This window comes from Hetaerina americana, unplaced genomic scaffold (assembly GCF_022747635.1).
Source record: "Hetaerina americana unplaced genomic scaffold, ioHetAmer1.1.p SCAF_55, whole genome shotgun sequence".
NCBI lineage: Eukaryota > Metazoa > Arthropoda > Insecta > Odonata > Calopterygidae > Hetaerina > Hetaerina americana.
Window position 1 is genome coordinate 2,350,953 of NW_027287150.1, and position 14,940 is coordinate 2,365,892.

The 14,940-nt window shown below is 34.4% G+C and overlaps 1 protein-coding gene across 1 annotated transcript in view; it reads left to right on the forward strand.

The window, feature by feature from the left end:
- ksr (kinase suppressor of ras) overlaps window positions 1-5,196 on the forward strand; it is a 43,966-nt gene extending 38,770 nt beyond the window's left edge. The window contains 1 exon segment of the mRNA XM_071593310.1: window positions 2,570-5,196. Coding sequence (XP_071449411.1) covers window positions 2,570-2,722 — 153 coding nt within the window. The 3' untranslated portion in view covers window positions 2,723-5,196.
- Window positions 5,197-14,940: the final 9,744 nt, after the last annotated feature.

The window sequence follows — 14,940 nt, forward strand, 5'->3', positions numbered from 1 at the left end:
CTGTAATACCATGACCCGGCTCATATTATCCTGATGCTTACACATTAGGAATATCAGTCTCGGTGATGGAAGTGATCACTTTTATTTATCATCTGGGATGCTCTAGTTGTCCAGTGACTGGTGATTTCCCACAACACCCTTAATATTGTACCTGAATTTAATGATTGCAAACAACCAATAGTAAGCTGACAATTGTCAAGGTTCTTTAATAGAGGTCTTAAGCACCATTTTCACTCGTTAACTAGGATGAAAGACATGCCACTTATCATAATCCCCAAATATTAGGCTGTTCCATGAATGGTTTAAGAGATGTTGCAATCAGGAATGTTTGTCACATGATATAACCACCAGCAAAAATCATCTTTTCTCTGAAAAACAATTTTTGGTATTGTTTTGACATTTAGGGGCAATTTTTAATTGCATTAGCAGTTGGAATGTGTATAAATTACGGGAATATTGTAATCTTGTTCCTAGTTAATGTTTTTTGGGAAATTTCTTTGTATTAGCCTCCCAGTTAATACAAATTGGATTCCTGGCATGGTATGCAACACACATTGAATGTGTATAGGGTGTTTTGCAGGGGGTACTGAAAATGAGTGTGTTAACCAGGAAAGCTGGCTAACTAGGATTTTTGGAGAATATGTTGCAGTGTATATAATTGGATGGTAAGATATATTATAATAATGGTTACATGTTTCTGAAATTAATCAAATTTTCTCCTTATTCTTTTTGTAAGCATAAAATTCTTTAAATTGGTATAAAATCATAAAATTGATAACAGCCTAGCGAAAAAAAAGATAATAAAGGCCAATTAACCCTAAAATCACCCTAATTTGGAATTAATTTATTTAGTGAACACCCTGTTTATTTATATTAATGGTTGTCTTTATACGCCACGATACCCTACATCGCCGGTACAAGTGAAAAGATATCTCGGGTACTGAGAAAGCACAACATTGCCACGAGATACAACTGTCTCACTAAGGTATCCCATCTACTTCAACGGCCAAAAGATAGAATTCCCAAGGAATTGCATGAGGGAGTCTATCAGGTGCCGTGCTCATGCGGAAGTTCGTACATAGGCGAGACTTGCCGAGCAGTGCAAATACGCCTAAAAGAGCACAAAAGGGCTGCTAGGAACAAGCAGTTCAGTTTATCAGCCATTGCTGAACAGGCTTGGAGCGGAGCTGGCCATGAAATCAAATTTGACCAAGATAATATCCAAAGAGAAAAGATATTATCCCAGGCTAATAAGAGAATCGATTGAGATACTCAAAGAAAAAGACAACTTCAACAGAGAAGATGGCTACCGCCTATCAGGAGCCTGGAAAAGGATTTGGTGGGAAACCCCCGACCAATCACAGAGCAGGGAGGGAGAGGCGAAACATAATTAAATGTGGCCAAAACAACGTCCTGGCACTTCAACCTGAAGACGCTTGTTGAAACACAGGCAAAACTGTTGTCAGAAAAACAACCTACGTGGTGACATCCTGAGAATGGAGAGTCTTTCAGTTGTCTTTATAAAATCACTATGACGTTGATTTCACTCAGCCAATGGTGGGTATAATTTAAGAATAAATTGAGATCTACAAGGGGGGTATCATAAGCTTTTAATTATTACTGAAAACTATCCTGAATAGAAACTTAATTTTTATTTGTTATTTTTAAGATTTCTCTACATAGTCACCATCCATACATTACTCCATGTTTCTTGACCTCTCATAGTTTGTCATTGTAGATCTCTGCAGATTGCATTGGATACCATTGTTCTGTATCTTGATGTAATTTTCGTGGTCAGATTTCCAAGCCCTCAATGATTTTTTGCAATGGAATGATAAAAAGTCACTTGGGGCGAGATCGGAAGAATAGGGTAGATGGGGCAAATTACAAGGTGGCATCACTTTGATTGCTGGCGTTGCCGTGTTTGCTTCTGAGAAGGAGTAAGTGGTCATGGAACCCAGTGTGCTGACACCCTTCACATGTGCAGTCCTTAATGAATAATTTTCCACGCGCTGCCGTAGCTAAGATCATTCTCATTCATGAACATTTGGATGGTTGCTCTTCAGTGTAGTATAATGGAAAAGACCTCGACTTTCTTCAATGTGGCAGTAGCATCCGTGACTGATGGTCGTTCACTTCTTGGATCATCTACGAAGGACATGTGGCCAGTTTGAAAATTCCTTTTCCACCTCACGGCTGTGTCATATGACGGGCTATCATTTTGAGAAACAGCCATTATTCCATCATGGATTTGCCCTGCACTGTAACCTCTCAAATGAAGGAACTTAATCACAATGTGGGCCTCTTTCTTTCCCATACGTACTTAACTCTACGGTTTCCTTAAACAAAACAAACCAACATTAATTGATGTAATTTACAAATTTATGTGCATAAAGATCAATTAATATGCAGGATAAATTTTATCATGTTATAATTGTAATAATTACTTGCTTCTTTTTAAAAATATTCAAGTTATGTAATAATTACTTACCTATGTATAATTTATATTACCCTTTCCTTTACATGATCTCTGAGGTGTCAGTGATTGATAATAATTTTTTTCTTACAGGATATCTTAATGCTCTGTTGGTCATTTATGCCAACGGAGCGACCTGATTTCAGTTGCCTGCTAAAGACACTGGAGAAACTGCCAAAGAAACGTCTTGCCCGCAGCCCTTCTCACCCCATCCACCTCTCCCGCTCTGCTGAATCTGTCTTCTGAAGCACTTGTCATTCGTCCTCTTCTGAATTTTGCCTCTTGAAGCTCTTTTTATGTTGAATGCTTCTTGAAAATGCTAGCCAAGGTGCTAAAAATTGTTTCAACAGAAGAGTAGGATCTTCATTTAGTATTACCATGTTATTTTCTACATTGCAAGGTATAATTCATATTCAAATAAAATGCTTTCTACAAATTATATTGCCAGGTTGAAAAATATATATAATATATATATATTAATTATATAAAAAAATAAATAATTATTTATATTTTTTTGTGAATATTTTGCTTTGAGCTTGTTCTTCCATCAAAGCTTGTCCCCCATTCATGACCTGTTGAGTGGCATTGATTTTAATGCATTGACGTTGTGAACTCGGAATTATATGGTATTTCCTACCAAAAGATATCTATTTTCGTAGCATGAGGGTTGATTTTATGCTTGCCTTTAGCTTTGCTATAAATTATTGTTGATACAAATGACGTAGATGCATGTAGCATGAAAAGGTATTTAAATGCAACATTGATTATGGAAAAAGCGTGTGAACATGTTCCGATGGAGTTTGCTGAAGTCATGCATCAATATATCCATCCCCTGTGCCTATATCATGCACATAACTAGAATTTTTCATAATTGTGTCAGCCATACTATTTTCTAATCAAAGTGAGAGTAATTAGGCCAAGGAAAGCATTAGATTTGTAAACAATGTGTTAATTACTCTTTGTTCAACCCAAAGTTACTCTGCAGCAGCAACCAATAAATTGTACATCAGTGACTGAACAGTGATGTTGAGTGACTGACGCAACCTATGCCTTTCCAAGTGGATATTAGTGTAAAGAAATCATTATGTGATAAATGGTCACTACATACCTTATGAGAAAAACCTTAAGTGCCATATGAGTTACATTAATAGTGTTATTTATTGTGATGAAATGTATCGTTATAGTGGCGTGATAAATCATTAAAATTCATTTTGGATGTCAAAATGAATTTTTTCCCTATCTGCCGTGGTTAAATTTTGTCATTCAGGTAAGTGTAAGGTTCTGTGTTGTTATATTAGATAGCAAAAATTATTTGATGATTAATCATACAAAAATTCATCCTGTCAAGTTACATAAAGTTTTAAACAAAGGAAACACAGGATGTGCTACTGTGGCATTCCTTAGTACTTAACCAAGAACTCACACAGTAGGTCATTGTTTAAAATACTGGAATATAGATCAAATGTCATAAATTATGTAAGAGTGGTTATAGTAAGTTTGATGCTATGAATTGATATATCATTTTTACCATCTGACTTGGCTGTGCAATTTGTTTTTGTGCAAACTTGTATATATTTAAGCAACCTTATTTTTTTAATTGTTTTTTTCAAGACGTTAGTTATGGGAAAGTTGTCTCAACAACTTTATACCATGTTGTTTTTGTTTCTGATGTCTTTGTTTTACTGTTGTGGCAAGTGAAGGTTTATATGTGTTCCAGTAAATCTCAGCCACATCACAGTTTGTTAAAAGATTGAGCATTCCTATTAAAGTTACTGTACCGTATTGTTTAAATGCTGTGAAAAGATGGCGTTAAGAAAAGATTTGTGGAATGTTACTGCACTGTATTATTTGATGCTGTGAAAATTGGGAAAAGATGATTTGAAGAAGAGAGAGATGTGGTTTAAGCCTCACTGCTAAGCCAAATTATAGTTAATATGGCATGAAGCATTTGTATTTTCTTCATAGCAAGGTCATAAGGATAATGTAGTGGAAAGTGATAGGTTTCAGTTAATTGCCTTTAACGGGAGAGTTCAGACATAATCAATGAAACGATGTGTATTCAAGTCTGCCAAAACTAGAGCTCCGTGAGATATGTCAGAGTACTGTATGGAAACACTCATATGCCATTGAAATCAAGAGTGCTTTGTCAAAATAATGTATTATTTAAAGCTTTTGAAGTGTGATAAGCAGTAAAGAATTTTTAAAACCCTTGTCATAAGGTTCAAGTCAATTGATGATTACACAAATTCAATTCTTCTTGGGTAGTAGGTATGTTAATTTGAAATGGAAGAGGACTAATGGTATTCAATCCATTTGACCCATCAGAGTAATAATGGGAATATTTGCTCACTAATGAATGGAAGTGAAGCTCATGATTTGAGTTCAGTCAGCCTCATTTTTTTTATCTTGCATTTAATGTGAAATGTTTTTTTCTGATGAATGTTGTGAGACTGGTCCAGCCATAATAAGGAATTCCTGTATCCCACATCTTGTATATAGGTTACACATGCTTGTATCATTTTCGATTTTAGTGTCTTATTTTGTCACCATAATTATAAAAATGCCAAATTTATTTTATCTCTGCGTAAAACTTCCCTGCCTGTGATCATTTTAGCATGTTTAGAGAATAACATTTATGGTGTGCAATACGCTGTAAGCATATGAATGATGAGTTTCTTTAATTTATTGCTCTTGTACAGAATAAATTTCTTGTTGGTAAAATGGAGTAAGACCCAGTGAGAATGTTATTTTTCATTCCTTGGATTCCCAATATTTTTGACACAATTATGCATTGCAGATTTAAATTTGTGGGTAATGCATCCTTGAACCCATGGATAATATTTGTCCGAAGGACTTCCAAGTGTACGCAGACCAAGTTGAAATTAAAATCAAAAATTATCCATCCCACCTTGAAATGTTTTGCATCAGCACCGTTTTGGTTGTCCGATTGATTTTGACTTTCAAAAGGGACAACATATTTTTCCCTGAAAGTGAAATTTCTGCCAAGAATTATATTCTATCATTATCTCTTTATATATTGCATTCGCCTGCATATAAGATGCTCCTCTTTCTCCAAAATTAAGGTTGAAAAAGTCACCTGCGTGCAAAATGGGAAGGTTTGAATTCCATGTGCTAATGTTCAATACTGTATGTTATGTTTAGCCCAGATAGTTACACTTATTTTGACTCCATTACATTCAGATCATTATATATAATATTTTCAATTCAATTGAAACATGTTATAGTTGGGATTGTAATTACTAAGCCCATTGCTACACTATGAAATTTGAATGCCATGTTGCTAGCTTCTGCAATGTCCAAAGAGCTACCCGCTAGATATTGAACAAACTTGATCGTGTTTGATCACTGCTGATGGTAACAAAACTGTGTGGAACTAACGAGGAACTACATAAATGTATATGTAACTTAAGTTGGTGTGATGTTGAACTTCAGCACGGATTATTAAAACTTTTTCTCTTGTTTGCCCTACTGAAATGAGTGTGCATCTTGTATAACATATCGAATATGATGTGCCCTCATATCAATGAAGATGTCACTAAGGTGTGTGATGGGATGTTAGTACACCATCAATTTGAATGATAATTATAAATACTAAAGACCATGTAAATATGTATTAACAGTCTCAGTTTACACTATCAAGATGTCTGGGAAGTACAGTAAAAATGTGCCCTCATATCAATGAAGATGTCACTAAGGTGTGTGATGAGATGTTAGTACACCATCAATTTGAATTGATAATTATAAATACTAAAGACCATGTAAATATGTATTAACAGTCTCAGTTTACACTATCAAGATGTCTGGGAAGTACAGTAAAAAGTAATGTTGATTTGAACAAGTTGATAAATACACAATGTGAAAATATTAGATAATCTTAAACTCCTGGATAAAAATATTTGTATTAAATAACAGCTGACTCGGACTGGTGGTCATGGATATTATTTGATAGTTTGAACCACTTTTCAGAAAATTACATTTCTCATAATAAGCAATCATTTGGAGCAATGATAGTGCTAAGTAAGCCAAAACACCCTACAAGGTGGAATACCCTAAAGCTAGCCCAGGCTGAAGGTACCCCCAATCATAAATGGTTGCATTTCAGTTATTGATAGATGTATTCAATGAGCAAAAGCCACGGGCAACTTCTCCATTCTGATTTTCAAAGTATTTTATGAGGTATCTGTCAGAGCATCCTCCATATTTTGTGTGGCAGATGTCTGCATCTATTACTGGGTCCATTGAAATGAATGGATGTCTGTTATAAAAGAGTGCATGCAGACTACGTGTTTTATATTTACCATTAGAATTAAAGGGCGCTAAAATCTCCATTTAATTTTTTTAATTAGAAGTGAATGTTCTTTGAAGTCAGTCAGTGCCATTTTATAATGGATTAAATTACCTTGGTTCCCACTGTGGATGGCACGGTCTCCGTGAAATAGCAATCGTGTCATCGTAAGTTGGTGTAGGAATTTTGCGGGAGGTGGCTGACAGCTTGTCATTTGCACCATAAGGGATAGTCGGGTGATTTGGGAGGAGGTAGGATTTCCTGGAAATGGTAGTGGGAAAAATTGACAGAAACCCGGAATCAGCATTATCCTACTGTATGAATGAAAGGCACCAAGGGGTCCACAGTTTAATATCCCATTCAACACTAGTGTATCCCACTTGAGATGGTCTCCCTTTTAGCTCTCAAGTAGGGGTTCTGGATGCTACCGAAAAGTATACCACTTCTGGAATTCAAACCCAGGTCCTATGGATAAGAAGCCTATGAACTAACCCCATCCCCAAAGGCTTAAGCATCGAAACAAGTTTAACGTACACTGAGTTATTTTCACAATATGTTCATGTAAACTTTTTTGTCGTATAACATTATGTTAGCTACAGTAGAGAGAAGGATGATATCAAGAGATCTTTCGTAAATACAGGTACGCGCTGTATAAGGAAATCAAATAGCAGCAGCACATTGCAGAGGCAGGCTGGGCATATAAATGATACAATTGCTTTGGAATCCAGAGGTAAAAGCTCCCAAGTGTTGAACAAGTCTGCAAGAGTGAGTGGGCAAGTGGCAATAATATTGCTTATCGAAAGAAAACCAGTGAGGTCTCAGAAGCATGAATGGATTTAGAGCATATCTGACATAAATCCAACCATAGCTCACATGAATATCACGTAAATGTGGCATTCTGAATCATTTTTGCCATGGCTTGAATGGTCAGAAGTGTGAGACTGGTGAATGTTTACAACGTGACTTGGAAATTTCATCAATATCTTGTGGCTCCATTGAGTCAAGTGACAACAGTGATGAATGACTGGAAAACATGGAATTCAAGGGAAGGAAGGTGAAATTGGAAACAGGGCCACAGTTAAATACAATTCCACTCATACTGTTTGATTGGCTTGGTGAATATGTTTAAATAATACTCACTAGTGTACAAATAGAGTCACATGGTGGCAGAGGACATTGTCACTTAGTATTGTTCATTCAAATACAGAGAGATGGCACTTGATTATATTGTCATTAACTATCACAATCCCTGTTGGGTTGAAAGGAAATTATTGACTTTGCAATTCCTCACACTTAGTGTGTGGAATTACAAAGGCAATAATGTCAATATGTATGCAAATTACATAAAGTTACACCGTAGACAATAAAAAATATCCATTGGGATTTCCTGATTGTGTTCCTTTACATTTAGTCAATAGTGTTTACTTTTGAAGGAGGATCTGCCAAGAATCACTTTTTAAAAATGTATTTACATGTTTTTGATCAATTTGGTAGTTTATTCAAAAATTACTCCTTGAAATTAAAAAAAATGGTTCCTATGGGAAGACAAGTGGCTTCAGGATTATTAGTTGAAACTAGAACTTGAAAGGCTGCAAAGAAAAATATGATAGAAAAAATTAAAAGATCAACTGGTAAGGAATGATAATGAGTAATATGATAATTATAATAGCATTGCAACCAGTAGCATTTGCCTTTTGGAGTTTAAGTGATTGCAGAAAAACAGCTATCCACAGATTTATGGGGAAAACTGAGCCATCCACTTTGCTGCAGTGAAGTCCATTTATATATATGGAGGTACAGTTGACATTCAGACAGATTACTAGCCATCAGTTTCAAAAAAAGAAATTATAAGATGGGTTTCATGCAATTACAGAAGCTTAGACTCGAACTTCTACATTATTCATTCAACGTAAACTATATGCCTGGTAAAGACTTGTACATTAGAGGTCTTTTGTCAAGATCTTACCTCAAAAGAAATTAGACAGAGATGTTAAGGGATAAGGTGGTAGTTCCAGTAAAACCTTATTGCAAAGATGGATGGCTAGCCAATAAAATTGCATCTGAAATCTTGTCACTTTATAAACTTCAAATTACGGCTCATTACTTAGTTAAAGCTCATATATTATTATTTAATAAAAAATAATTAAGCGCATTTTTATGAGAGATTTTGATTGAAATATTTCATATGGGTTCTTCATTCAAGTGCTATTTTAATCGGCACTTTAAAAATCATAATAGGTTGGATTGACTAATCAAGAATGCAACATTTTGGGATTCGGCAATTTAAGGACTTCTCTATGCAGAGCGAGGGATTGATAATAATGAATAAATTAAGAACAGTAAAATATTTTAAAGAACGAAAGAATAGCGTATGAAGTATAGTTTAAACAGGCTATCCCATTGAAGTTTTGTTCGGCGAATCTAATTTATACAACTTCAACGGTCATGCTTGCACAGCTTTGATAGATGTACCCAGACGGCTCAGTTGGGCGTTTATTCTTCCCACAAAGCCGGAACACCATCGGCATAAGTTAAATATTATAAAATTTGACGTGGTTTTAGTTTTTCCCTTCATCCAGTCAAGTGAAAACATTTTGGCTTGATAAGGTTTAAAACCATTTAACATATTATTCTCCGAAATTCCATTTATGCTTGTATTGTTTCACTATGGCAACGGCAGTTACTTACACAAAAGTCGCAAACATAAATGACGCCTTTGAATTTTAATAAAAAACAAAAGAGCTTTATAAACTTATGGCGCCGGATTGAAAGGCATGAATCAGCGGTTGCATCCCGATGGAATGCGTTAACAACTGCTTCAGCAATTTAAAGACGTCAATTACAAGGTGCTGCTTGTTATGCGTTTGCCGGACTAATCATAGACCTGTGGAAAGAGGATCATGTAAGTTTCCTACTTAAAAACGTGGTTTATGGTGTGTTCGTTTCCTTATGATTATGAACCAAATTTCCAAATTGAACCAAAGATGCATTATTTGAGGGCACTAAAGGTGACTATGAGCGACAAAGAACGGGGTTCTTTGTCACTCATAATTTATCCCTAGCCTCTATTCATGTCTCAAATAATATTCTTTAAATTATGGTAGTTTTATAATCTTGAGATCTGCAAATGAAGTATAAATAAGTTCGATTGTTTATGGCTCAACTTTGTGGAAGTTCATGTTCATTAAATGAAGAACGCGATGTATTGAGTGTTGAAACTAGTAGTACCAAAACAAAGAACAGTGGAAGAATACATTGTGTTCTTCATTTATTGATGTAAATAAGTTATTTTTCAGTCATTTTTCCGATTTGAAAAAGTTGCATTCAAGGCAAAATATCTTTCTCTCTATCCAAGTGATAATATTCTTTAGGAGCTGCCATGTTTTTTGCTTTAGAAGAATTAACCCAGAGTGTTATATCACATTTGATACACTACTAAAAAAATACAAGATATATATTCATAAGTATAGACACATACAATTGGTTTCCATATTCTTATTATGTATAATACTTGGCTAAGCTTTGTGTATAGTTCATTTTGTGAATACCTGTATTACTGGATAGCCTTCTACTTGACTAGAAACAAATATTTAACTGATTATATTGCATACCTTACAGTTTCAGGTTTCACTTTGTGAAAGTATTTAGTATCTTTATTAAAATATTTTATACTTTTCCATGCCTTATTTTTAGGTACAATTTATTTCACTGACTTGTGTCATCAGCGATTTTGAACCTGATGATGCCGCGAATCAGTGAACTGCATTGTACCTTAAAATAAAGTCTGTGGAAAAGTACAAAATATTTTTATGTGTATGTTTTTATTGTGCTTTGCTCTGTTGAAAAGTTACTCTTAATTTTATTTCCATTTGAGAGTAATTGATTACTTGCAAAATGTAACTCCCAAGGGTGCTTCTGCAATGCAATGATGAAAAAATAATATGATTATGATTGTAGGCTCCCTGGTCGACGACTATGGGGCAGGTCAGGTTCATTGAATACACACATTAAGGCGATCAAAGCAATTTTTGTGATTGGTTGTACAGGCATTTTTTTCATCAAAGCTATTTTCTCCGAGTGAGTCTTTCAGCATACCATTTAATACCCAATCATCAATATAAAGCAAGACCTCCCTCCATCTAAAATGCTAAATTTCCCCAAGTGTCATTTTACGTTAACAGGGATCTAAAACTGGAATGAATAAGAGAATAGTTGTTCTCAGCAACACTCTACAATAATAATTTTAAAAATATCCAAAGAAGACAACAGAAACCAAAATTTAAAAACTATTAATGATAATAATCGATTTAATGTTTCATTTTGATGCCAGGTTACATATATTGGAAATATCTTGTACTTGCAATATGTACTAATTACGGGAGTTAACCAAGGTGTAAAATCGTTTGTATCAAGTATCTTCTACTTCTCTAGACTCGAACATCAAATTTTATCTCTCTATGATCTATTTTTGCATAGTAGGCAGAGAGCATAAATCTATACACAATTTGTCCATCTGCTCACTTATATAACACAAGAACCAAGCAAAGTTTATGCATTAAATAGTGGGGGCTGTGTAAGACATACTATCAGTTCGCCAGCTTGGCAATAATATTTTTCAATAAGCTCTCAGGTAGATTGTGCTCAGTGACCAACTTAAATTTTAAAAAGGCAATTGAGGAATGGCTGTTTACCAATCCTTTGTGTTCTATCGGTGAGTATTTTGAGCTAGACCATGGGACGGTTATATTTTAAATGTGCAGTTGTCCATTGCTCTCATAGCATCCTTATGGATATTTCCATGGCATAGATTAATTAAAGTTTATTATTAAAAATAGAACTATGTTATTCAGATGTATAGGCCACATAATTCAGCTGTAAATAGTTGAAATTTAATGTAATCTCTGTTTTATTGTGCAATTTGACTGAATGTCATATTTCTTCTCAAAATCATTACTTTAAAAGAGTGCAGTATTCAATAAATAATGCACCAAGATTTATCCCAGATGCATTTACTTCATTGATTTTTCATCAAGGTAAAACTTAATTAATTTTGGAGGAACTTCATATATTTTCATAATCCTATTATTGGTATTCCTAAAATGTGTATCCATGTTTTGGATACCTCTGATTAGAGTACATTTTCTGTAGTTAATGTGTTCACATGTCATTTCTGTATTCTTAAAAATAACTCCCAGTCAGTAGCCGTAATCATTTGACATTTTGACTACCTATGTATGGGAAAGAACCTTATTCAGTCATGTTTAGTGGAAATGTTATGAAATCTATTACAAGATCCTTATCTTATTCAGGTCATCGTAGGGATATGATCGAGCAACTTTTGGAGGACAATTATCTGCTATTATTACCCCTGGATATTTTAATTTTAAATACATATTTACATTATTTTTCTGGTATTTTCTTTTCTTGTGATGGCTCATATATTCATTTTAGAATTTTCTGAGTTTACAAATATTATTTGTTTATGAAAAAAATGGTACAGTTCTCTTGGGAAATGCAATTAATTTTGACTACATCCAACTACGTCTTCAAAAGGTTTTAATTTAATGGGGAAAAAAAATTATTTTATAGTTTACCGACCAATCCGTCGTGGACAATTTTCAGTCACTGCCTCAGAGTACAGACGACCCATTAAGCACAGATATGCCCCATGTTCCCCGAGAAACTTAACGCCAGAGACCTTGGAAGTTATTTGTAATGCGATTGAGTCCTTAGAGAAATTGGACAAAAAGGATGTGTATCCTGCCGATGGAGATGGAAACAATGTACAAGATTTAAAAATTTGAAGATTATGAGCTGCCGTTAATTTTGAAGCTTATTATACTTATCTGAGATCACAGATCAGATGTCTTGGTTCTACTGACTATTTTATTGTTGTTTAATTTCATAGCCAAGTAACTTTGTATGTGGAAAAATGACATAAGATATCAATCTTCAGAAATTCACTGCTGAAGTTTCATCTACTGTGGTCGTAACAATGCTAAAACTAAAAAGAAATGTTCAGGGCTATCGAAACAGGATGAAATGGAAATGTATTTAAAGCAAAGGGCATTGAAATTTAAGTGGTTGTAAATATGTGGTAAAATTGTATGTGCACTACTCTTTGTTACCAAGTCTTTTATTTAATAAAATTGGAAAATGTCATTTGAAGGAAAAATTCACAATACATTACATGAAACTGATTGGTGCGTACACAAGTAATCTCTTACCCCTGTCAAAATGAACAGCTATGTATTATTGGCAATGTAACACGTTTCTCAAGTGAGAATAATTGTAAAAAATTGAAAAATCAGATAATTTTCTAAATTATACCATACCCACACTCTAATGGGGTAGTATATTAAAAAAATATAGTTACAGCATGCCATTTTTATAAAATTGTCCGAACTATATAACTGTCATTGTGCGATGAAGTTACATGCCTGTAGGTTTTATAAAAAAACTCTGTGAAGGAAAAATTCTACAAATGAAAGTTAATTTAATTAGGCTAATGACTAAAATTCATGTGCTTTTGATTTTTTCATGGATTGGTTTCAATTACTAGGATTAAAATAGTATTGTAGAAGTTTTATTGAAGCAGACACAAAAAATGACTCTCATTCCGGTTAATAATTAACTTGGAGATTATAAGAGGCTATTGAGAAGAACTTTGATGAAGTCCACTGGTGTGTCAAAATCTATGTTCAGATAATTCTTTCAAATCATTTCCTTTTCCCATGCCACACAAGGCGTCTATGATTCCCTGCAAAGCGCTGAGAATGGACTTGAGGTGTTTGAGACGACTCTGGTCTTGAATCCAGTCCATAAAGTAAAATGAGGGAACCTTAGTGCAGAAACAGAGCGTAGAAAAATTTCCATGAAATCACAGTTTTTATGTTTTAATGCTTAACATTTTATGTTATGCTGAGGGGGTATCTGTGGCTGATGATGGGAATTGAGATGGGCAAATTGTTCCAGAAAGCACAATGAAAAACCACGCAAATAACTCGAGATAAGTTGAAGATTGGTGCTCCAAATTAATGTTGAAACATTGAGATTTGATCAGTATAAAATTCTTACAGCCAAATTTATCAGACTTAATGCTGCATGAGCATTTAAAGCTCTCGTCTATGTTGAAGTGCCATAATAATGCCCTTCATTGTGTGGTGAAGTGGAACCTATCAAATAAAACTTAGTTCTTACAAAATTTCCTCATCTGAATGAAATAGCTTCCCTACTTCCTTATTACTGTACCTTGGAATTTTTAGCTTAAAAGCCTCAGGAAACGGCCATGTGGATATTTTAAGTAATGTGGACCTTAAATTTACATTTATGAGGGGGTGAGTGAAAAAATGCATGTGCATCAATATGGTACACAAAGAACATTCAATCCCAATTTGAGACTGGCTTCACGGTGAGTTCGGCTCAAGAATGGTGGGTGTGGTATGCCTTATATATTTTTCATGGCTCTAAATATGAATGCCCTCCAATCGTTAGACACAGAGCCAGGGTATTGCCTTAATATATAATACATGGCTTTCGATCAAGATTGAGAAGTGTTAAAGAGCATAAGATTTAATGCCACAGTAATGTTATTAAAACATTAGAGGGAGTGAAGCCATGTGCAATATGGAATCGTTACTCCTGAATATTGTAATCTATGCCATATTAACAGGAATGTAAACAGGGCTGAATGAAAATTAAATGGACTAATTCTACTGAGCTGCATTATTGAAACAATTTATTTTGGTTAAGTACTCAAAATATTGCTAATGCTATTCCTAAATGGAACTATTATTGTTTTAAATTTAAGAACTATGTTTTAATAAGTAGAGGAGCTCCCTTAATGTAAATCCTAAGGGTAAACAAATGTTCATGACCTAATAAGAAAGGGATGAAGGGAATAATATTTCACAGTGTCCTTCCTGCATAAGGAGACATAAATGGCAAGTGCATCGGAGGGCTGAATACATTTTGAACATTTAAGTGATTGACAATTGAACAAGTGTTATTTGAAATATGGAGGCTAAAATACTATTTTTTAAATCAATTTATGTCAACTTATTCAGCTTAAATTTTTCATGATAGAAATGGCTGGCATGCTCTTTGACTCATGTGGATTGTTTAAAAATATACCAGGGTGTCGCTAGAAGTCTGTTCA